General features: G+C 35.8%; 1 protein-coding gene across 1 annotated transcript; it reads right to left on the reverse strand.

The window, feature by feature from the left end:
* Positions 1-21,673: 21,673 nt before the first annotated feature.
* EV154DRAFT_25944 (uncharacterized protein) lies at positions 21,674-23,551 on the reverse strand. Its single transcript, XM_051594649.1, has 3 exons — positions 23,133-23,551; positions 22,530-23,056; positions 21,674-22,463 (listed from the first exon to the last, which is right to left on the reverse strand). Exons 1-3 carry the CDS (start codon positions 23,398-23,400, stop codon positions 22,113-22,115), a joined length of 1,146 nt encoding a protein of 381 aa, XP_051453634.1. The 5' UTR covers positions 23,401-23,551; the 3' UTR covers positions 21,674-22,112.
* Between the last annotated feature and the right edge of the window lie 938 nt (positions 23,552-24,489).

The following is a 24,489-nucleotide window of genomic DNA, read 5'->3' on the forward strand; positions in this document are numbered from 1 at the left end:
CGGCTCGCTGGCTCTTTAATTTTTTATAGAGTAGATTTTGGATTAAATCGTTCCAAGAGTGTTCTCAGACATTTCTGAGCATTCATTACCAGAGTATGGCCCTTCGGTCACCATTAGTTCTATTTTTAGAACTGTAACGTTATGAGATAATAATGTGATGACCTAGCAAGGCGATAGCCATATTAGAGCTAACAAAGGTTTATCCATGCTGACACCATTTGTGATATAAGCTTAACAATAAATGACATAGTAAGAACTTCAAGGATATTACATCACAAGTCTAATTTAGTGCATCTGAGAAATACTTAAAATTTGGTTTTAAACAAAGAGAGTTAAGAAGACTTAACATATCTTAGAACAAGAATCAATCAGTGACTATGTAATAATCGTATACATTTTTGGTTAATCAATGATAACTTCAGGATACCACTAGAGATATGAACACAGCATACAGTCTTTTATATACACAGCGGCGCACCAAATGGTAAAATGTTGCTAAAACACACCAAAAATACACCATCATTGATTGCTTAAATGGCCGATTTAAGCAATCAATGATGGTGCATTTTGTGTAAATTCACAATGAATGATTGTTAAAACTCACATTGAGTAGTTGTGCGTTTTCACATCCAATGGTAGTTTTTTACCGTTATACGCTGTTTATTTACACATGTATGTGGGCCTTTTACCAATCGTACATTGCATTATTATTCTTACAAATGCATCCTTTTTACAAATACACACTTGATATTCAACACTAGTTTATTAATTGTTCACATTAATATGGTGCTTCCATAGGAAATATGGTTTAAAAAAGACGTTTAAATTTTGTTTTAAAAATGATTTATTTGTATTTATTTGTATTTATTTTGAGATTTTAAACTGGAAGCGATTTTAAGTATACCACTCGTTATCTTTACTATCTATATGGAATTATCCTGGTAGAGATATTTACTTACATACTAAGAACCTGCTAAGGAAGTAACAGATTTGCCTGACAGACTTACATGTATACTGGTAAAGAGCCACGAAGTTCTTAGAAACAACCTAGAATAAACAGCCTATGATAAAATATAGTCTGGAAAAAAAGAGCCTAAAACAAAAAAAAAGAGACTAAAATAATAATAAAAAGCCTAAAAAAAAAAAAAAGAGACTAAAATATAAAAAAACAGCCTAAAAACAATTAGTCTTATATTCTTTATGATACCTAGTTATTGACAGTGAAGTGCTCAGCATCTATAAAACATACAAATTAGAAAGAGACGTATTGGACATCATAAGCAACTTCTATTACCTTTGATATATCATGATTTAAACAATCTCTGGTCAACACCTAAAATGTCTTGACCGGATAAGATGAGTACATACACTCGCTACTATTGCAAATCTGTTTGATTTAACAACTGTAACTTACCTTACTGTAATGTATTATATGAATTGAAATATAAAATTATTATTCCATTGAAAGTGAAAAGTGAGAGAAAGTGAAAGAAAGAGAAGTAAAGAGACAAAAAAAACTGGTTTATTAATGTCATCTAATATTTTAAAGGGCGAACTATTCTTCTTCTCTTCTTCTTTAGTGTGGGTTTCGCGACAGCCATGTGATTTTCTCCGCCACTATTTTCTTCTCCATCACGGCTCGCCTGCTCCAACTCATTATCAGAGGGGATTTCCTCTTCATCGTTGGATAAAGATCCAGACTGTTGGATTAATGTGCGCTAAATAAAAGTAATTAGATTTATAATAAGACTTATGCTACTATATTGGCAGTTACCTTTTTACCCAAACTGTTGTGAGCTGCATTAGCCAACAGCCTCTCTGCGCCCCATCGATTTTGGCATGTATCCAGCTCGATCTTACTTTTTCTTGCCAACTTCTCCAAGAGTACAATGTACTTTAACCTTAAGTCAGTACTCAACATACCCCAGGTACAGTCTACCAAGTCAGGATTCTTTAAAACCTCAAACTTCAATTCTTGAAAACAGGTCTTGGCATAACCTCTCAAAATACTGAGAAGCGATTTCACCTGCTCGATCTTCGTCTCCTCTTCTTTCAAGCTGTCAGTAGGTGAAGCCTTGAACTCGGGTCGAATGCACAAAATGAAATCCCAAAGTGCTTGCCTGTCACTTGGCACTTTGTCACCGTCTTTCCCAAATGGATACCGACCGATGACCCTCTCAGGAACATTGCATATTGGCTCCGTAGCAGCTACAGTAGACTAATTGATTAATTTTTATTGAAATAAAACGTTTTATTATTCAAATTTACCTTCAAATGTCACACTTGAGGTGTCGCTGCCAGAATCTCTTGAATTCATCAAGGCGTTGGCATTTGCTTTAACAAGTTGTGATATAACATCTGTCAGTTGTTTCAACTCGTTACGAATTTCTTGGTTGGAACGCACGAGATCGTTAAGATTGTATGGCATTGTTTTCAAATATTGTTATTATAAAGAATTGAAAAAAAGACGTGTTTTTAAATACTTCAACAAATGTACGCTGATTTAAATTTACATAATGACGCCATAATGACAGCGCGTTAACTCTTAAAGTAAATTCTGTCAATACGTAATTATCATCTGTGATTTAAACTTGGAGTATTCCAGCACCTTCGTAACGACATATAAATGTCAAACTACAAACTGAACTGTTTCTTTCTTATTTTCCTTTTCTTTAAAAAAAAAATGTCCTCTGCATACAGCGTCGATTGCCCCTTGTGCGGTCTTTTATTTTTAAATAATAATATGATGCGTCAACATCAGTCAAAAGACAACTGCTCAACGTTTACTTTGAGAGATTTGTTAAATGATAGTAGTCATCAGATGAATGGTGTTCAAGAACCTACTATTGCGCGACCATCTGCAACATATGATGATATCGATACCGCTATGGAGGAAACACTTGGTAATATCTATCATCACTTTTGGGTTTGTGATGACTGGATCTAAACTAACCTACAAAAACTTACTAGAGTCGCTATCCTCAGCTGATGTTGTGTATGAAAACGCTATCAAATACAAGCATTTTGATCACGACTATGACTGGAACAGAATCCAGAAATTCGGCATTGGCTTGATTAAACTTCTGGATCATAATGGCGTCTCTAGACAAGTCCAGCGTGATGTTGTAAAGCACATCAATTCCAACCTCCTTTCATTGATTGATCCGGCTGTTGTTTCAGGTAGATAATCATCTAGTTTCAAAATCTCTGTGATACTAACTTCTGATTAGATTTGGGTGGTCCTGTCGCTTCTCCTGATGCTATCCACAGACTCCTCAACAAAGGTAGTATTGACTCCGTAAAGACGTTTGATGTGTGTCGCAATGGGTGTTTTCTTTTCGATGAAAACGTACAGCAATTACGCTGTATCAATCCTGATTGTAACAATGAGCGTTATCAAGACCAGGAAAAAGCTGAGGCATCAATTCGTACTGGTGACTCTACACCTCAGACTGCTTTCCAAACGATGGGGATATCTTCTGTTGGCGCATCCCTCGCTGAACTATTGGTCGATGATGAAATCCGAGAAGACTTCAAATATTCCGGCGAATTTGATGAGTACGATGAAGAAGACACGTACATTGATATGTTTTCGGGTTCGGTGTATAAGCAGTATCTTGATCAGAACTTGCTTACACGCAATGACATCTGCCTTGTTTTGTACGTCGATGGATTTCCCAATAAATCTAAACCTGGCAGTTCTCAAACACTCGTTCACTGCATGGTGATGAATATCCCTGCGTCAAAAAGGTATGTAAATTAGTCTATGCCTTGCCGTATTTTAAATTTTAACTTATCTGGTTCACAGGGCAAAAGAGTCAATGATGATCCCATTGGCCATCATTCCCGGCCCTAAAAAGCCAAAGTATTTGATGAGTTTTTTGAAACCAATCATTGACGAGATCAATTCGTTGAGTGTTCAAGGATTTATGGTGGAAAAAAATGGTGAGATCGTCCACCAAAGCAAAGTCTTTCTGCTTGGCATGACCGGTGATATCCCTGGAATTGCTGATCTAATGAACCATCGTGGACATATGAGCGAGCATGGCTGTAGACTGTGCCACGTAGCCGGTGTACACGCTGAAGGATCACAACATGGTGTGTACTTCGTGGATACGAATAAGACAATGAGGTCAAGAGATGAGTTGATTTACGGAGATCCGGTAAATATTGATTAGATCACACAAAATGTTGATGTCGTACTAAACATATATTTCAGATCCTTGACATGCCCGGTGTTGATCCTTTGGTTAGTTCACTCCCAACTTTCAGTGGAACTCCTTTCTTTCTTGGCGACGAAATGCACCTAATTGGCAGAGGTATTAGCACCTTGGTCTACAATCTTTTGAATCCACAAAAGAACGAAAAATTTAAAACATGTAGTATCGTGAACAGTGCCAACTACACGTTTCAATTGAGCAGCGACAATAAAAACATTTTTGGTGTGATTGATTCTCGAGTGAACAACAGCAGGGTAGATATACCATCCGCTTTTGAAGGGACCTGGAGTTCAAGTGTGGGTATTTCAAGAGCTGTCGATTACCTCGATTTTCTCTTGTATATCGTTCCAACTATCATGATCCCACTCATTAAAAACGATCATTGTAAGTCCGTATTAATGAATCTGGTCGATGGATGCTCGATTGCTCTTCAATGGCGTATTTCGGCAGCTGATATTGTGAAAATGAAAAGTAATATAAAAATGCTGTTCTCCTAAATGATAGTGGCTAACATTTTTGTAGCTGTTTCAACAGATGGCATGAGTTCCTCAAACTTGAAATTGATGAAGGTCGAATCAATGCTAGGGTTTTTACTTCGAACAACCATTATCTGTCGCATCTTCCCTTCTTAATTGAACGAATGGGTCCACTTAAGTCTTACTCTTGTAGGCCAATGGAACGCACGATCAAAAAGTTCACCAATTTGATCAAGGCAACACATCTTGTAGGGGCCAACGCTTCTAATGTTCTCCGCCACCAAGCCAATTACAACAAGATGGCCGTACGTGCTCTGTTGAAGGTTCAGTTCCCTGAGTCCGTGGATCTCCCTGACTCATATCGAGCTCATCTTTCTGGTGTGCAGTTGTGGTCTCCTTTCGTCACTCAATCTCTTGAAGGATCATCCAATGAAGACATTTGTTGTGGCGTCCGTAGGTCGGTAGTTGTCGATTCCTTGAGATCGTACTACAAGCGATTGGAAGGCGTTATTCCTACTTCAATAGATTCGTCTTCTATCGAAATTGCTAGTCGGGCTTGGAAGGACGACCTTATTTTTTCTTCAGCAATGGACAGAAAATCTAAGAAGTTAACAACAAGAGCAAACAACATTGTCTTGTTTCAAACTTCAAAAAGTACAGGGCATAGGTTAGTTAAGATATTTAATAAATATATTCCAATTGTACTTACCTAATTGAAATTAGATCTCTTTCGGTTTGGTTTGTTGGTGAGGTTCAATGTTACTTCAGCCACAGTCGCAATGGCGTCGAGCATTTCTTGGCAATTGTTGAAGTAATGAAGCAGCAAAAGTTCGACAATTACAATGTTGTAACTGTTGCCCGCAATTCAAGAGGTGCAAAGTACAAGAAGTATGCCGTGGTATCAGTCAGCGACATTCTCCAAGTCGTTGGTCTCGTCCGGTACTCGGAATCGCCGAATATTTTTAAGGTTGTTTGGCCTTATGTCACCTTTTGTAAAAAAGTTGGTAATCGTCCAGCTGGCTCTCTTCGTGAACTGTAGTAGGTTGCTATTTTTACGCTTTCTTTTTTTTTTTTTTTTTTTTTTTTAAGAGGCGTAATAAATGATGACATGTAAATATTTTTTTATTCAAATGGAGAAAAAAAAAATTATGGGAATGGGATTTTTTTTTTTTTTTTTGATTGTGTGTTTTCACAGTCATTTGATGAATTTTACATTTGTATGTGTAAAATATCAGCTGAGTGTGTATTTTCACAAAACCGTGCGCGGCTGTGATAAATACTCGTATATTTCATTTATTCATAAAGAACAATCTTATAAACAGTCTCAAACTACTCCAATAGTCTTTATATAATTTTACTTTTCCTTAAAACAACAGTTGGAGAACGAAAAAAAAAACTTTTTTTTTTCACCAGCCTTAACACCAAATTCGGATACTTAAATCAAACTATTACTGCATCTATAAATATAATACATTTGGATTTGTGAACATGAAAGTTTAAATTAATTCTGCTACGTCATGTTACTATTGTAGTAAAAGTAGACTTTAAGAGAGAATAGTTTTACAGAAAAAAACAGATAAAAAAATAAAGAGAATACAATTATAAGTCTTGTCGATTTATTTGTATAAAAACTGAGTAAGAGCTAACTAGACGGGCAGGTTTGCCCTTGTGCTAAATCACACATATAAATTATACATATAATAAATTCACATCTCATAATCACTGATATATGATAGCTAAATCATGATCAGGCATAAAAAAGGAATTCGCTAAAGACGGTCACTATTTTAAAGTGTCACGGTATCGTAACACCAATGTCCAAACTTAAGACATGTTATTGTTATTACTTCTCTATTGACTATGCGTAGCACTATTTGTCCAATATAGATATTGTTATTGATAGCATACCCATATTGTTAAGAGTAGTATCCTCAGCTTCGTCCATTCCATTTATTAAAAATACTCTTTATTTTTCCTCTTCTTAAATCTTTAGTTAACTTTAACATCAATAAACTCTGACAAGAATTCTAATTGATCCTATTGTTTTTTTATACCTTTTTTCTGCAAAAGTATCCTCTTTAAGCCTACTTTTGCTACAGCCCTGATATTTATAGAAGACTGAAGATATTGTGGCGTGTATTTTTTATAGCTCAGATCCATCGAAGTTTTATATGATGGACCATTCATTTGGTTTGTTGAAGATCGTAAGATAGCTGTCCTTGATTTATTATTGTTCCTTAAATTCTCTGATCTCTCATTGGTCGGAGCCTAGAGTTGTGTTATAATGAGGAAATTTCCACCTCAATGACCTAAAATAAAAAGGGGTGACCTTTTAGCAGTCAAAACTCCACATAATTTAGGTACCTAAATTTGCATTCCCACTAATTTCAAAAGCTTTTAATCATGTTTTAAAAACTTTCAGAATAGTGACTTGCTTTCTAATTAAGCACTGAAATGAGCCCGGGAACTCCATGTTGTCTTATTCTGCTTTTATTTATATAAAATAATTATTTCCAGTAACGATGAACAACAATTTCGAAAGATTACCTGCCGGATTTCTTGCAGAATGCCAGAAGGCAGCCGAAGCCCGAAAAGCAGCAGAGAAAAAAATACTTGACAAGTACTTGAGATTAGGGTATGAAGTCGACGAGCTTTCAGTCCAACATGGAATAGCCCAGTACTATAAGGACACTGCCGATCCTTGCCCTGAGAAGCTTCGAGCTGTAAACCCTTTCAATCTCTTTTGCAAGCGAAAGAGAGTCGAACAATCTGCAGGTGCGGCATCTGAAAAGCTCACTCCTCTGGTACTTTCGGTCATGTACAAGGCTCTAACGGAGGAGGAAAGAGATGAGCTTGACGATGCCGCAATTCGTCTCCAACTCGAACGGGCAGACATAAACTGGACAGAGGGCACACCCCGTCCTGAAGCCGCGACCAAAAAGCTTATCAAGCATCTTGAGTATTTGCGCGTAAGATTTCAGATTTCTTTTGTGGGTGTCCTCAAATATGAGGACAAACTCACTTCTGTCGTAATTGGTGGTAAAGTTTTTTGGCGTATTGAAAAACATAAACGAAAAGATCAATTCTTACAATAGCGGATGTCCTTGGTATCGATAATGCAACTGTTAAGAACACCACGACACAGTGTTAAAAACGCAAATTCGTGATATAACCAATATGCCGGAATAGCATCGTTTTTGTTTAAAAAGAACAATACCGACAAGTTTATTTGACTCACCGTCCAAAGCCAATTATATCAGCTCCTGAAAAACAAATGGTGGGTTTATGTTGCTTGAGTACGTAATTAATGCAGCAATGTATGTCATGTGTTTCCCAAAAGATGCGACATTGTTGAATATTTATGAAATGTTCCAAAGATTTTTGATATCAGTTATCATTAAAGATAAAATCTGAACATTGCTCAATTCATCAGAGCTTGATATACTCACAGAACAATAAGTAGAACGTGCAATAATAAAAAAAAACCAAGATAAAGTTTCTCACAAAAAATACAAACAAAAAAACTTTGGTTGAATTATTTTATACCTGATGGATATTGTGTATTTTATAGAGCATACATTTACACTCCATTTTTTTATCTGTAAAAGTAGTTTTTATTGCTTCAAGATTAGCATTAAAGCATAAAAAGAATATGTTATATGTAATAGTATCCTATGATTATTTTTCAGGTTGCACAATAAAGCATATCTGCTTGAGCTAAATAAAATGTACAAATAATGCCTAATACGATTGGACATAGAAAGTAATTTTTAAAGCGAAAACGTCGTTATGATGCATCAAAAATGTCGTGTGACATTATTTCTTCTGTCGTTTCATCATACATGAAAAAAAAAGAGGTGCGATGGGAGTTGTGTACCACTCTCAGCCTTTCAAACAGTTGCATTGACAACTAATCCGACTTAGTGTGACCATGTGTCAGTAAATTTTCTATTGGTATATTGGGCACGTCTTTGTTGCCCTGTATATAAAGTAAAAAAACCGGGTACAAATTCCATCATCTATCATAATGTCTTCTACAAAAAAAAGGACCAAGATTTGCCATTGCAACAAGTGTGGCGGTTGCTCAGTTCCAATCAATACTGCTACACGACATGCCGAAAAAAAAATGTACGAGGAGTCATGCCAAAAGGCGGCAGCTTCCAAAAGAAGTTTGGATGAACTAGAAGAAAGTGTGTAACCCTCATCAGATATTTACCTACAACAAACTGTAATCTATACTAACAGAAATTTTAATAGATGACGCCGTAGTAGACACCAGCTTAGAATTTTCACGTTTGAACGTATCTGTTATTGAAGCAGAGTTTGCACATGTTAATATCAGTTCGACTCAAGTTGATAACCATTTTCAGGATGAATGCTCTTCAGGTATGCATACAAAAAAATGATTTATAACATGATGCTGAGTAATGTTTCAAGATGATGAGCGCGATTATGAAGAAGGCTTTATCTTTGATCAATCCTATAGCATTGATGCAAATGATGATAATGAAAATCAGGTTATTGTCGAAAGCAGCAGTGAGATATATTGGACCGATGAAGTTCTCAAAATGCTAGATGATTTGGATGATCAAGGTGAAAAATTTATCATAAAAAAAGGTAGGCTTGAATTTCGGAATAAATATTTGCAACTTTATTGAAACAATCGTAGTCCAACAAAATAATCATCCCAGAATACCACAAGATCCCACTTACTTGTTTATTTGTTGTTTTGTACTTATATTCCAAATGGACTTCTTGACTATCATCGCTACACACAAATTACTTGATCTGTTCCGTATGCTATTCAGCAATTTTGAGTTTCCAAAATCGTTACCCACGATCAAGCTTCAAACTGGATTTATCGATCTTACCAAAGATATGACTGTCTACGCAACTTGTCCTAAATGCTATTCAGTTTATCTTTATGCTACAAGCAACGGGTTAACACAGCCTGGGCCTCCACAAATATGTACATTTATCAATATCCTCAAAAAAGTACCTTGTCAAACCCCATTATTTCAAAACGGTTCCGATACTCCAATCAAAAAGTTTGTATACCATTGTCTTATAAGTTCGATCCAAAAGTTGTATCTGAGAGAAGGATTCGAGGAGAAGTGTGAAGAATGGCGTAGTTTTGAAGAGGCTGTAAACCCAACTGATATGATGTACCATTGCTCCCAGGGAAAAATGTGGAGAAGCATTCTTTCTCCCAGTGGCGACCCTTTTGTAAACAGCAGTAGATCTTTATGTTTGACATTGAATGCAGGTTAGAATACAAAAAAAAAAAAAAAAAAAAAAAAAAAAAAAGGTAAAGACGAGATATACTTACAACCCAGTTAAACATAGATGGATTCCAACCATATGATACTACCTCCGCTTCTTGCGTCGCTTTTTATCTGCAAGTAAATAATTTACCAGTCGAGGAACGCATAAAGAAAGAAAACACGATACTGCTTGCATTAATCGAAGGACCGCATGAACCCAACACTTGTCAAACACAACGCCTATTATCCATTGTTACAAACCAACTTCGCTCCTTGTATTTTGGTGTTCAAATGTCTACATTCAACTCTGGAAAACATGGCCAAGATTACGGTGCTACTGTCAGAGCCTGTTTGTATCAAATCTTGTGCGATTTACCCATGCAACGAAAATTGAGCGGATTTACTGGATTTTCTTCTACGCGATCATGTTTCCGATGTGATAGATCGTTTAAAGTTTTTCCTGACACATCTAATTTGGATTATTCCGGCTTTGATGCTGTGCATTATCCTGCAAACGCCAATAAGAAGCTGAATGACATTCAATCCGACAAGTGGTTAAATAGCCATAATAACGCCGAAAGACATCGCCAAGACAGGGCCCACGGTATGAGATATAGCGTTTTAAGGAGTTTGAGGTACCTTGATCTTGTAAAAGCTACCACCCAGGATCATTTACATTGCATTTGGCTGGGTCTTGCAAAATCAATTATGTCAAAGTATGAAGAATTTGGATTTTTTAAACCACAACACTATCAGAGGTATTATAAATTTATGACACTATATATACGCAAATGTCATTACTAACCTTGTGTAAAAATGTTCCAGTATGGCCGCACTCGCTTCAAGTATCATCACGCCCAACGGTTGCAGCTCTATACATGCCAAAATAAAAGGAGGTTTTTCTTATATGAAGGGCATCGAATTCGAAATCTGGACCTTGCACTATTCCGAATATGTCTTAAAGTACATGATTGTTTCTGATAGATTAGTTGATGGATTTCATAAAAAGCATTATGCAAACTGGTTACAATTTGTGCAAGCTTGTAGAATTGTTGTACAACCCGCGATTACTACAGCCCAGGCATTCGAAGCACGAGAACTCTTCCGCTGTTTTTGCAAAGACTATGTGGTACTTTTCGGCCCTGAGGCAATCAAACCTAACTATCATTACGTCCTCCACCTGTCAGAAAATATTGAATACTATGGCAGTACATTCAACACTTCTTGTTTCTCTCTCGAAAGAATGAATGGTGTCCTAAAGCAGTCGACAGAGAATAGAAACCTTCGATCAATTCAAACTTCGTACATGACAAATTTTTTGGAAAGCATTCATATCTCGTCTCTCATTAAACAATTAACAAGCACCAATATCATTTCTAAAGATCAAGCCCACATTCTCCACAACACCAGCGCTATCAACCAATCCTTATACACAAGCTCCAGTCCTCAAGATCGCATTAATTTTTACAAATTGTCTTCCTATGAATATACCAATTCGGGAGGTGTGGTGACCGGATCAGAAATGCTATACTCTCATCCGAATATTATCCCTACTAACTTTGATGAAATTAAATCCACTCCGCTCGATCCTTCACACCATATGCTTCTTATTGAATATTACACTCTATGCTACCCAAATCGTTCATTCACCAATCTCTTTCATTTAACCACGACAAATCTATGCAACAACCATGGTAATTCACTTTCCAATAACATTCCTTCAATTTATGTTGGTGCCGACGCCAGAATATCCAAACAATTTCAATCTGATATTATGTACAAAAGCCGTATGGCAAGATCGATGAAAGGTGCGTATATTCAAACATTCTTTAAAAACAATCATTCGTCGGAGTCCGTTGCCTGCTTTTACGGCGAGATACAATATTTCTTTCAACACGTCGTAAATGTTAACGGCAGTGTTACCCCCCACACATTCGCTTTCGTACGGTGGTTTATCCCCGTCAACCCTGGTAACAACATTTTAGAAAATGAAACTATGGAAATATGCAAAGGCTATGAAAATACAAATGTTCATTCGATTTTACCTGTACATAGAATACACAACGCAATCACGGTTGCATGTAGTTCTGACAATTCTAGTAATCCACGAATTCAAAACGGCTGCATTGTAATAATTCCTCAAGAAAAAAAAATATATGTTTAAGCTAATTCACCTATGCCCTTTTTTAATTTCAATAAACCACTATGAATATGTAAAAAATTGTTGTTGGAAAAGGGGGAGCAGATTAAAAAAGAAGAAAAAAATTGTTTATTTACAATTCAGGAACTCGGGCCCAGTCGGGTGCCTGATTTAGAAATTCGGGCTTGATCACCACATGCTTGAAACGTCCCGTATCCTTTGTCTCCTTTTCTTTTTGGGCGTTTTTTCTCAAAATGAGATCATACTCATCGAAATGTTGAAAGGCGCGACGAGCCTAAAGACGAATTGATTTAGTATGTATTCTATTAATAGGAATACACTCATATTGTATACCTCATTTGTGCGCCAATGGGGCACCATAACCCGCAAGCGTGAGTTTTTTTCGGTCATCCCTATTTCCGAATCCGTGCTTTCCTCGTCACTTTGGAGTTGCTCTATCAAGAGCTTCTCTATGTCATCACCATAAGCATCTCTCATTTTTTTGCCATACTCCTCGTTGACCATCACGTTTTTTCTGTGCTTGCATTTCTACAATTATATTAAATATTAACCTTGGAAACGCCTTGCATATTCGTAACTTACAGAAATTCTTCTTCCCTTTCTTGTACTTTTCTTATTTTTTAAAAGCTTTGCTGCGGGAGATTGCTTTTCGTTATCCTGCTTACGGCGAAAGACATTTCTGATCTTGTTTTGAAGATCGTTGTAGGTAATGGATTCCGTCCAGTTCTTTTTGGTTGACAATGTGATTTGAGCACCAACAAAATCGATAATATTTTTAGTTATACGGGTGTTCTCTACCGTCATAAATGCCTTAGATAGGTTCCACTCCAGATTACCAACCTTCTGGTTAGCAATGGACGTTTTAATCCAGGCCTATAATTACAAGGTAGATTAGATATATGAACGGTTCTCTATTCTTGGTGACATACCGACAAACTATTGTAAAGTGCACCCCCTATTTGGAAAGGAGGTACATTTCCATTAGTCAATGCGGGGGTAGCTGAAGAAACAGCAGCTTCACCGGAAAGAATAGACAATATTTTGTCAATTTTATCTTCCACCATGTCAAGTCGTGCCCTCAAAATTTCTCCGGTAACGATGGCTTCCTTGACCTCATTTTTTATACTGTTCAGATCATTTTTAATTCCTGTTATCTGAAAACATTTTACAAAGGCACCAACAGTTGCTGAATCATCTCTGCTGCTTAATTGCGACGTATTCATGGGAGCAATAGATACCATATCTTCTTGTTGAATATTGTCTGTCACCGACGAGACGGAGCTACTACGACTTCTAGTTGCTCTGTTAGGCAAAGAAGAATATCTTGAAGAGGGGTTGGTAGGTCTAGTCATATTTAGAATAAGTAATTTCTGGATGAAAAACGTGAAATAATCATATATACACAGATGAGCTCTCATTCAATATTATGTTTTTTTGTGATATTCCAATTGGGACCGAAACTGTGTATGACCTTTGGTACCTGACTAGTATAAATGGACTTTCAATTTTTAGGGTTTAACGTGATTTTTATTGACAAACATACTATCAAGTCTTTTAAGTATTATTCCACTCATGCATATTACGAAGCATCAGTTGCCTCCGGTGTAGAAGAAAATATAAAAGAAGGAAACAATTATTTCGGCTTTTTTAATATCTTTTCTTTCTTTTTGTTCAAACTTTCTAAAATGTAATGCTTTACTCCCATACTTGTCATGCCAAATTTTTTAACCATATATTGCTTTATTTTAGTTCTTTGAAATCCAAACATGCATATCTATTATAGGCTATCATTTGGACGTATTTCTTAGGTGCACTTTAAATGTTTTTTATATCAGCTTAACCACCTCTATTCCCGGACCATTAAGTCAGTTTAACAGTAGGTACACAAAAACAATATCTTATTAAGCATACCCGTATCTAATTTTTTTCAAAAGGTTATGCAAGCTGTAAAAATACAGGAACAACGCGACTGCTCTGCGTAATTAATTCTAATGCTTGGCCGTAGCGAATTGCGCTGGTTTACTCTACTGTGAGGTCTGATACGGGAAATACTTAGACAAAAAGATACATAGCGCTGTTTTTCTACTATTTCTATAATAAAATAAAATAAAATAGAATATACTTTCCTCATAATATTCCCTTATACATCGAATAATTTGCTATATGCAACGAGTAACGTTTATGAAACCTTACCCTTTTGTGTATGTGTGTATATGTGTGTATATGTGTGTGTATGTGTGTGTTTTTGTGTGTTTTTGTGCGAGTAGTGTAGGATCAACCCTGACAATTCCCGAAGCGTTAAATACAAATGTTTATAAAGACCTCAAAAGTAATAATAGATTAAGCTTTTAGTTTCAGATACATGAGATCATTCAGTAATTAAGTTATTTGTTTAGCCACGATTTGCATCGTTTGTTTATTTGATGAATTGCATAATGTACAAAGTTTGAAGTTCCACAAAAAAAAATAACAATTGTCATCGGAGAACGTGATGTTTGCATAACTTTAAATAGTTGCTTGCAGCTTACATCACAAAATGTGTTACTACAAGATTTAAAGTCAACCCATCCCCCCACTATATTCAAGTTAAGCAAATTCGATTGTCAATCTTTGCATGGTATTGTTCCACCCGACAGAAATCACTTTGTCGGATTAATGTCAATTGTTTGGTTGGTATTGACCCAACCGATACCAAAACTGAGACATAATTGACTGCACGAAATTAATCTTTTAACTATGTGCGAGGAACCTAATCTTTCCCTCAATAATCAGTAATTTTATGACAACATGCTTTGAATAAGGGAAATGTGTAATTAATTCTTGATACAATGACAAAGTCCCCGTCGCCGTATACGGTCAGCCACCAAAATGACATCAAGTTGGTCAGGGGTGCTATCAAAACCATTCTGAGTAAGTGCGGGATTAAGAGGTATATGGAACGTTTAAAATTGAAGTATGTTTGATAGACCGGCAGATGAACACCACCCATGAGGTTTTACCTTGAAAGAGGCTGATCAAGGCTGAAAATGCCGAAGACAACAATGATCTGAGTAAAGACATCGTTGTCGACAATTGGCCTCCGGATCAATTTTCAATTCGGGTGGTCATCCAAGTCCAGAATATCCAAAAGGTCAAGAAAGCATTGCCACTTTTGAAATTTAAAAATAAAAACTAAAGGACAGTACACCATCTTGAAGTGCCATTGAATCAACTGGTAATTATATTCTAAATGTAGTATTAACGGATAGATTTTGCAAAATGATACGAAGCGTACAGCCTGTTAAATTGCGCTATTAATGAACTCAAATAATACGACCCCCTTTCGGTCTTCTCGCATCACCTATATTTATTCGGCATGTCCTAGTATGAAATGTTTAATCGAACCTCTTCTTAAACCAATCTCAACCAATATCTTTAACTGGCACAAAAATTTGAGACGAGGTCGCTTCATACTTATTACAAAGAAGGGTAAGTACTAGCATTTATTGAAACTAAAAGGAACGTGTGGCCTTTGGTATAAGATGCGGCCGTTGTTATTTGGCTTGAAACGGATAATAAATCATAGCAGAACGTAAAATAAAGTATAATTGCTAAAGAAAAACAATGGCTTGACACCTGCAAGGATAACATAATAATGTGAATTTGTCATAAAGTATTACTCAGGCAATGTCGTTGCATAAACGAGTGAACAAGGTGAATGCAAGTGCAGCTGTTTAAACGCGAAGATGATAGCCATGTGCACTAAGGGATGTCTATTTAATAACAAACTATTTCAGTCATATTTTTCAGACGCGAGGCTTTCATGTGAAGGTTGTTTAAAGTTTCGACTTATATTAATACATGCAAGTGGTATAACTGCAATTGCTGCTAAATACTACCAACTCTACGACAAGCTGGGAACATTGCTTTAACGTTAAAAATCATAGGTGTAGCATAATCAAAGGATTACAAGATGTATACCACTACCACCCTTGCGAATAATGAGAGTAATCCGTAAAAAAACAATTCGTAGAGTGCATCTTCACTGTAATGTGCCAAAACGTAATCTGTGACATTTTTTAGCATTCATCTCCGACTAGTACAAGTAATATAAAAGGAAATTTATTCATAGCCAGATTTTGTTAATGTGGGGGGGTTTTTTTTTTTTTTTATGAAAATAAATTTTTAGAAAGGTACAAAAATAAACCAAACTTCTAAATTCACATTTCTATTTGTCCTTTTTAAAGCTCCCGTGAAGTAATACGCTCAAAAACAGTAACCCTTTTGATGCGTTTGTAATTTTAAAGAACGTTCCATCTAATATTACTGAAGTAAACAAAGTTTTCATGTTGTAAACGTTCTTTCTTAATGTATATTACGATTTCATACATCTTTTTTGTGTTCTACACTTCACCATATTTGATCTCAGTTTAGATTTAACAGGCTATGGCACTGAGTACTTTATCTAATAAATATGACCTTTCAAATACATAAATTAAATAAACAACTAGTTGGATCTATTTTCAAAATACTCCAAATTATATCTTTTGAATATGAAGTGTTTCTACTTAGTACATAAAGTTTGTTTTATCCTTTTGGTGCCTTACAGTGTCGATCATATTTGAACTCAGTTTAGATTTCACAGGTTATGGCACTGAGTACTTTATCTAATGAATTTGACTATTCAAATACATAAATTAAATAAAAAACTAGTTGGATCTATTTTCAAAATACTCCAAATTATATCTTTTAAATATGAAGCGTTTCTACTTAGTACATAAAGTTTGTTTTATCCTTTTTGTGCCTTACAAGGTCGATCATATTTGATCTCAGACTATGATTTAACGGGTTGTGGCACTGAGTACTTTATCCAACAAATACGACCCTTCAAATACATAAATTAAAATAAACAACTAGTTGAATCTATTTTCAAAGTACTCTAAATTATGTGTTTTAAATATGAAGCGTTTCTACTTAGTACATAAAGTTTGTTTTATCCTTTTTGTGCCTTACAGGGTTGATCATATTTGATCTCAGACTATGATTTAACGGGTTGTGGCACTGAGTACTTTATCCAACAAATACGATCCTTCAAATACATAAATTATTTATACAACTAGTTGGATCTATTTCCAAAATACTCTAAATTATATCTTCTAAATATGAAGCGTTTTTACTTAGTACATAAAGTTTGGTTTATCATTTTTGTTGTCTCACAGGGTTGACGATAAATGTCCTAAGACTTTGATTTAATAGGCTGTAATACTACGCATGCGGGTACTCAAATTGAGATTACAGGCAGTAAACATTTCATGGTCCGAAAGCGGGAAATAATATACGCGGGACAATACTATTGGTCAGAAAAGAAAAATTTAAAATTTTGAACCTGCTTGTGACAAATATTTCCCCCCACACTTAAAATCGAGTTGTAAAAATCCCGGACCCACTTTTTTTTTTAAAATAAAAAGTTCATATTCTCATTTTAATCATGATTAAAATGATATATGTCCAAAAATATTGGACCTTAATTATGAGAAAAGTGTGGTGGTCCAATTTTAACGTTTCTCTCTGCTTAATTTTTTTTTTTGGCACATTGAAGTCCAGATGCACTCTAAAGGTTTTTCATTTATTTTGGGTACATCTAGAAAGTTAAAAGGATGGACATTATCAGCAAATTTTTACTATCACAAAGTAAAGTAGGATGCTTACCTGTTTCTGATCACTGAGAAGGCTTCAAGTAAGAATGATGAACTAAACAAAAAGAAAAAAAAATAACATGGATAATTAAAATCTTACGTCACATTTCTACTTTTCACAATTTGTCACGGCGTGGAGCTATTTCATTGGCGAATAATGGTGCAATCGATGGAAAAAAAATTTTTTTTTGCACCTCAGCTTTTTTTTACAGGGTCTGAGCAGTTTTTTGGAATACCCCCACTTTTTTTTATTTACAAAATCTCTCTGCTATAGATTTTCTAATGAAATAACACGCGATGACTCCACATTGTACTTACTAATGTTGTGAGTGAGGTATAAAAGAACAATGGAATATTACACTGATATTATTTTATGCAAGACTTAACTTTCCAGGACCTCTACTCGAGACATGGTTGCCCATTCAAGATTTTTCAATTAACGTAATTACATGGAAGATTTATGGCAAAATTGTTTACATTGAACAGCACTAAACAGCACTGAATATGTAAAGGTTCGTAATGTCTGATAGTGTCTACACAGTTATTGAGAGTCTCTTACGAAGCTCCTTCACTTTCATTTCAGATTACAACCCAATTTTTTATTTTTCAAGCCTATTAATAAACATGCGCTTTTTGCAAAAGCTTATATTTATATTTCAATCACACGAAACAATTGTATTATACTTGAGGTCCTGGTACACTCTTGGTGCTTAAATTACGATTGCTGAAGTACTATAGACAGGATCACTGTAACCTATGTCACGGTCGTCAACATATCCAAAGGGGTTTTTTATACTAGACGTTGGAGAAGACCAAATATAAACATTTCGATAAGACAATATTGGCTATGCTATTGCCAGGAGTACTTAATCCCGGTGAATGTTTACATTTATCACGATTATGAAAGTGGATGAAAAAGGTAACCTTTTGTCATTTGTCCATACTTGCTATATCTATTTCGATCTACCGGTGCAACGGATGCGACAATTCCAAAAACGTATGTAGAATGGCACCCGTTTGTCTTTCGCCTGCTCTCCACTTTTATAAACGGCGTGGATAACGACTAAATTCCTCGTAAAGTATTCGAATATGTCAGCAGAATTGTACATGTTATATATTACGTTGATATACATGTTTGAATTAGTATAAATGTTGAGCGTTTTTTTTCTGTCGTTTTGTAGATATTGTCAACATCTTGAAGCGAAAAGTTCAATAAAGTATAAAGGGAGAATAGTGCTTCCCCTAAGACTTTACCAAGATTATATTCGTTCACTTGTCATATATCGCAAATCAACATCATGCGGACAATTTGAGACAACCCATCTCACATGAATTTCTAATGACTTTATGTATTCTAAGCTTTCTTGAGGTCATAAACTCTTACTATCTACTGATCACGTTTTAAACGTATTGCTACCTAGATAAAGCCGAAATACCCTTTTAAAATTTCAGTGTGTAATCTGGATCAGTTTTTACTCATTTTTTAGGCTCACGTTCACATCACTTACATTTGTTTTAATTACAAAATCGAAAATTTGGGCAACTCCAACAGCATCAGTCTACAAAAAAATCAATTAAACTTACAAGCTGTTTCATGGACATCAGCCGATAGAATGGAGTTTTACAATACTAATAATAATTGAGGAATATTCAAAAACTACATTAATACTTTATGTTTATGAAATACCTTGTAAATTTTTTAAAACAATTACCACCTTCAGTTAGATTATTGTACATGTATCAATATGATGCTAATTGTTAGAAAATATAATGAAGTAGTTTAGTTTTATGCTTTAATACATTAATGAAAGTACAAAGCAATGCAGTATAAAAGCGTTTCATGTATATTGCTCCATATTGGAAAGTATTACCAGTTCATCATACGTAGTTCTAGAGCATGTTGCTATTTTTTCATGATGCTCTATTATATGAATAATGTAATCATCAGCTAAAAATAAGTTGTTCTTCATACAGTAGCAATCCCTAAAGACCCAGCACTTTCATTTATGTATTTTACAAAATTAAATTATGGCAACGAGGGTCTGAAGTGTAGATTGTAACGTTTGTATTTATTTTTAAAATATATAAACCATTCAGTTGATGTGAGATTTAGTCCATTTTAGTATTGCTGGTGTCTTAACTTCATCGAGTAGCATGAGACAGACAACTGAAACGCGCATTCCAATATATTCGGTATAAAATTTGTCTAGAAGAAGAAATCACCTTAAAAAAACGATTTTGCGATTTTAATTAAAAGCTATTATATATGCAAAAAATAAATCTAAAGTGATTTAGTATTTTGATAAAGTCATTCTCCAAGAGTCACCAATTAAAAAAAATATTTCCAATGTGCAATTCAATGTAACGGATTTTATCGCTTATGTAGAGTGATTTAGATAAGCAATACATACAACGTTATGAAAAATAATAAGTGAAAAAAATTGTCAGGATCAATTTGACATAAAAAATAAAACATTAGCCAAATATAAATCAGTTTATGTAGCTAAGGGTATCGTCGACTCTATTTACTTGGAAAATATTCTTTTTAAAATTATTTTTTATTCATTATTTTTAATTTTATTATTCTAGGTGCTACAAACCAGCAACATCAACACCATCATGCTCATCATCCATTTCATCACTCTCACCACCCTCCTCCATACCTTCATTCACGGTGTCAACGAAATCATCATCATCCACATCATTCTCAGCGGCAAATTCAGCAACACTTGGGGATTCGTCAACACCAGTAAAACGAATGTGGGCCAGATGGTGATTAGTAAAAATATCCCATCTGGTGTGCAGTCCCACAGCACGCTGGATAAGTAAAAGAGCGCCAGGATTTCCAGCGTGCTCCCCAAGCGCAGACTGCAAACGAAGTCCTTCTTCCTCCACGTGTTTCTTTAGTCAATATATGTCTCGCTATAAAAGACTTTTAGTACAATCTTTCTTGTAGATAAATGGCTTTAAACTTTTCCTACCTTCAGCCGGATTTGTTCTTCTTTCAGACAGTTACATCGCAGCCAAAGTGAGACATCCTTACTCCATCCCACAAACCATTATCATCTTCTAAGGCACCATCTATGTTGACCAAGGTTATAAGCTCTAATAACAAGGTTAGTATAAATACGAAAACATATATAGTTAGTAAATAAATAATTTGTTACCACACCGCAAAATTTCTATCGCGGTCAATTTTTGATCAAATAATAACCAGCAAAAATGCGATGAATTTTTGACCGCAATCGCCGCGACGGCGGTCAATTTTTCACCGCAATCGCCGCGACGGCGGTCATTTTTTCACCGTAATCGCGGCGATGGCGGTCAATTTTCACACTTTTTGACCGTAATCTTCGCGAATGCGATCAATTTCTTCACTTTTTGACCGTAATCTTCGCGAATGCGATCAATTTCTTCACTTTTTGACCGTAATCTTCGCGAATGCGATCAATTTCTACACTTTTTGGCCGTATTTATCGAGAATGCGATACTATTATTGGTCGTATTTATCACGAATGACATCAATTGTTTTACTATTATTGGCCGTATTTCAGCGGTATCCTTAAATTTTCCCTTGCTTATCAAATTTTATACCCTTGTATTATGAACAGTTATGTGTTTATGTTATGAAAAATTTTATTTATTTTTTATTAAATGTTTATAAAATAATAACGGCGAAAGGGATTATGGATTATGAGGTGAAATTACAGGTAACATGGAAGGGTATTATACAAATAGAAAAGCTACATACCTAAAATTAAAAATATTAGTGGGTGGCTTATGTAGATTACAGTGCTATTTTATTTACCTTATCCTATCGCGTGCTTTGTATTGATACGTAAGAGTATTATACGAATAGAAAAGCTACATATCTAGAGTTAAAATTATTAATAAGTGGCTTACACAGGTCACAATCATTTAGTTATTTACCTTAGCCTAGCCTAGCGAGAGTTTTGTATGCATTATATCTATAGACTACAGTGTTAGAGTATGATACAATCAAATATAATCACTGGCTTACATTACAATTGAATGGCTACAATCAAAAAGAGCGGGTGTAGTTAGTTGCACAGAAGAATATTGAACTTACCTTCACGGATCCGAGAAGTCCACTAACTAGTTTACCTTATGGTTAGGGATGGGATGGGGGATGGACACCCCTATATTTACAAAAAAAAATATATTATCATACACATACATCAAAGCTAAATACAAAAAGATATTGTTGGGGAAAGAAAAGAAAAAATTTTATTTCTAAGAAAAAAGAGAAGGTTTTTTATACAAAATTTTTTAGTTGACTTTTAAAAAAAACGGATCTAAGCATTACGAGACCGTTGACTTTTTCTTGTTTCACCTTCTGCATTTGAATTGGCAAGCTGTCTCTTCGCACCAGACACCTCCCCAGACACCTCCTCGGACACCTCCTCGGACACCTCCTCGGGCACCTCGTCAAGCACATCGTCAAACACATCGTCAGACAAACAGTTGAGGATGTCTCTGTTAGAAGAGACTGACGGAGCATCGTCGTCTGGCATTCTGACCCGCCCAAAAGAACTCAACGTACTCATGCTGACATTAAATGCGGACGAGTTACCCAGAGGCACTTCGGATAACCCCAAGCTGTCAAAGTTGTTGGACACGCCTGAGGAAACTGGACGTCGTACTGGCTGATCATACAATAAACTTAGTTAGATACCACATTATGAACCATTGTATACAAAAATATTACTTACTTTAACTGGTACGGCAGTTTGAATGGCTGAAATCAGCATACGACGTGCCATCCAGTTCTTGTCAGCACGGTACAGTGGCATCACCGGGGTGTGAGCTTCTGCATCCGAGATCATCTCAGCGGCGAAAGATGTTGGGAATCCACTTATACCCACACGCTTGTTCCAGAACAGAACGATGCACTCAAACAATGCGGTCATCTCCTTACGGACCTTGGCATCAAGTGAGCTCCATGTAAAATGTGTCAGCAATTTGTCACCGAGATATGCTACGACAAAATGCTTACACAGGGAATGGACGTTGTTGTATGACTCTGTTGCTCTGGCCGTGATATCCTCATCGCTGCAATCCTCAGACGAAATTGACTTGAGATACGCCTCGGTCACGATCTCAAAGTCTTCGATCTTGTTCTCCTTACGCGTTTCAATTGATCTAGATCCAAACATTATCATCATGGCATCAATTTTTTCGACCAGACCATTATCCTTGTAGTGCGCAATTGCTCGACGGAGTTGATCTTGCAGATGCTCTATAAGTCGCAAAGTAAGAATATTAAAACCAAAATACTGTTACAAGATAAACCGAAAATGTTTGATATTTCATACCTGCTGACTCTACTGCGAGTGGCTTTTGGATGGAGGCCTTGCTGTTGGATCTTTGAAGCTTTTTGAGTTGACTGCAGCACTTACAATGTTCTCCAGATTTCAGGTACATGTGATTGCTCACGGCTACAGGAACATTACGAAATCCACGATTCATATCTGCAGTTAACTGAGCAAACTTAGTCTCCCACTTTGCTTCCATACGATTGATGGCAGTTTCGTAAAGACGGATAAAATCGGCGTTGGATAATGCAATATTGTTGGGGTTCATGTTATAAATTTTAAAAATAATTATTTAGAATAATATCAATGATTTAGTATAAATGTTTAGTATTTATAACATTTTGTCAGTTACTTAGCTTCGATTTGTATGGTTCGACTGATGTAGATTCGCATACACCAATCACAGTATTGTATCATTAATTCTGAACGCCGTTTTGGGAAGACAATTTGACAACAGTTCCCGACAGGTTCGTGTATTTGAAAGCCAATTTGCTTGGCAGCTATGACGGCATAAGAGTTTTAAGTGGTTCCGATCTGTGATAGTCTAATTCTATAATGAATATAAAACCTATAGAAAACAGGCCCATACAATTTCACTTACTTGTTTAATTCAAATATTTTAAAATCATGGTGCACCCTAATCGAATTCAGAAATCGCTTACACCTTCAAGAGTCCATAGACAGGGCAGAGCCCACCGTATCACGAGCTTTATGTCTCCTGCTGCCAATACAAATCAAGCAAATAGTGAAGCAAATGATGTGGACATGGATGCTGTTCATACCGTTCCTTTGGCGCATGTCAATGTCGAGACTATCCCTGCGGAACAACGTTTTGACGAAGCATTGGATTGTAATGAGTTCTTGGATAGTGACATCCCTGATGTGGACTTTGAACAACGTAGTAGAATGGAAGAAATGGCGTATGTAAGGGAGATCATTCTTCCCTCTGCTGCGGAGCCAACTGTAACTGAAGAAGACATAGATGAAGGTTCGTAACGATAATTGAAATTTTAAACACTTATGCTTACCCAATAATGCTCCATATTAGCCCGAATGTATCAAGATCCCGACACCAAGGATATTCTTATTCCTGAACATCCATTCAACAATAACGAATATGACAGTATCCAATTCATGTATAGTTGCGTAAAGTCAAACATGACAGTCGAAGCAGTGAGAGAAATGAAGAGATTGTTGGAGTTGTTTACGAACAGAGAACGATCCAGTAAGTTACTAAAATTATCGATCAGTTTTAAATTATAATAATGATACTAATTGACTTCCCTTTTTTTAGCATCAATCCAGAAGAAGAAATTTCATGCTCAAGAAGCTGGCCTTGCCATGATCAAAAGAAGAT

This window comes from Mucor mucedo (genome assembly GCF_025094135.1).
Source record: "Mucor mucedo strain NRRL 3635 chromosome Unknown EV154scaffold_112, whole genome shotgun sequence".
Taxonomy (NCBI): Eukaryota; Fungi; Mucoromycota; class Mucoromycetes; order Mucorales; family Mucoraceae; genus Mucor; species Mucor mucedo.

What these genes read in the sequence shown, in the direction of transcription:
- EV154DRAFT_25944 (XM_051594649.1), bottom strand. Translation starts at nt 23,400, where the DNA reads ATGAACCCCAACAATATTGCATTATCCAACGCCGATTTTATCCGTCTT. An exon ending in ACTCGCAGTAGAGTCAGCAG is followed by an intron (nt 23,057 to 23,132) that starts GTATGAAATATC and finishes TGCGACTTATAG; the next exon opens with AGCATCTGCAAGATCAACTC. An exon ending in AAACTGCCGTACCAGTTAAA is followed by an intron (nt 22,464 to 22,529) that starts GTAAGTAATATT and finishes TTGTATGATCAG; the next exon opens with CCAGTACGACGTCCAGTTTC.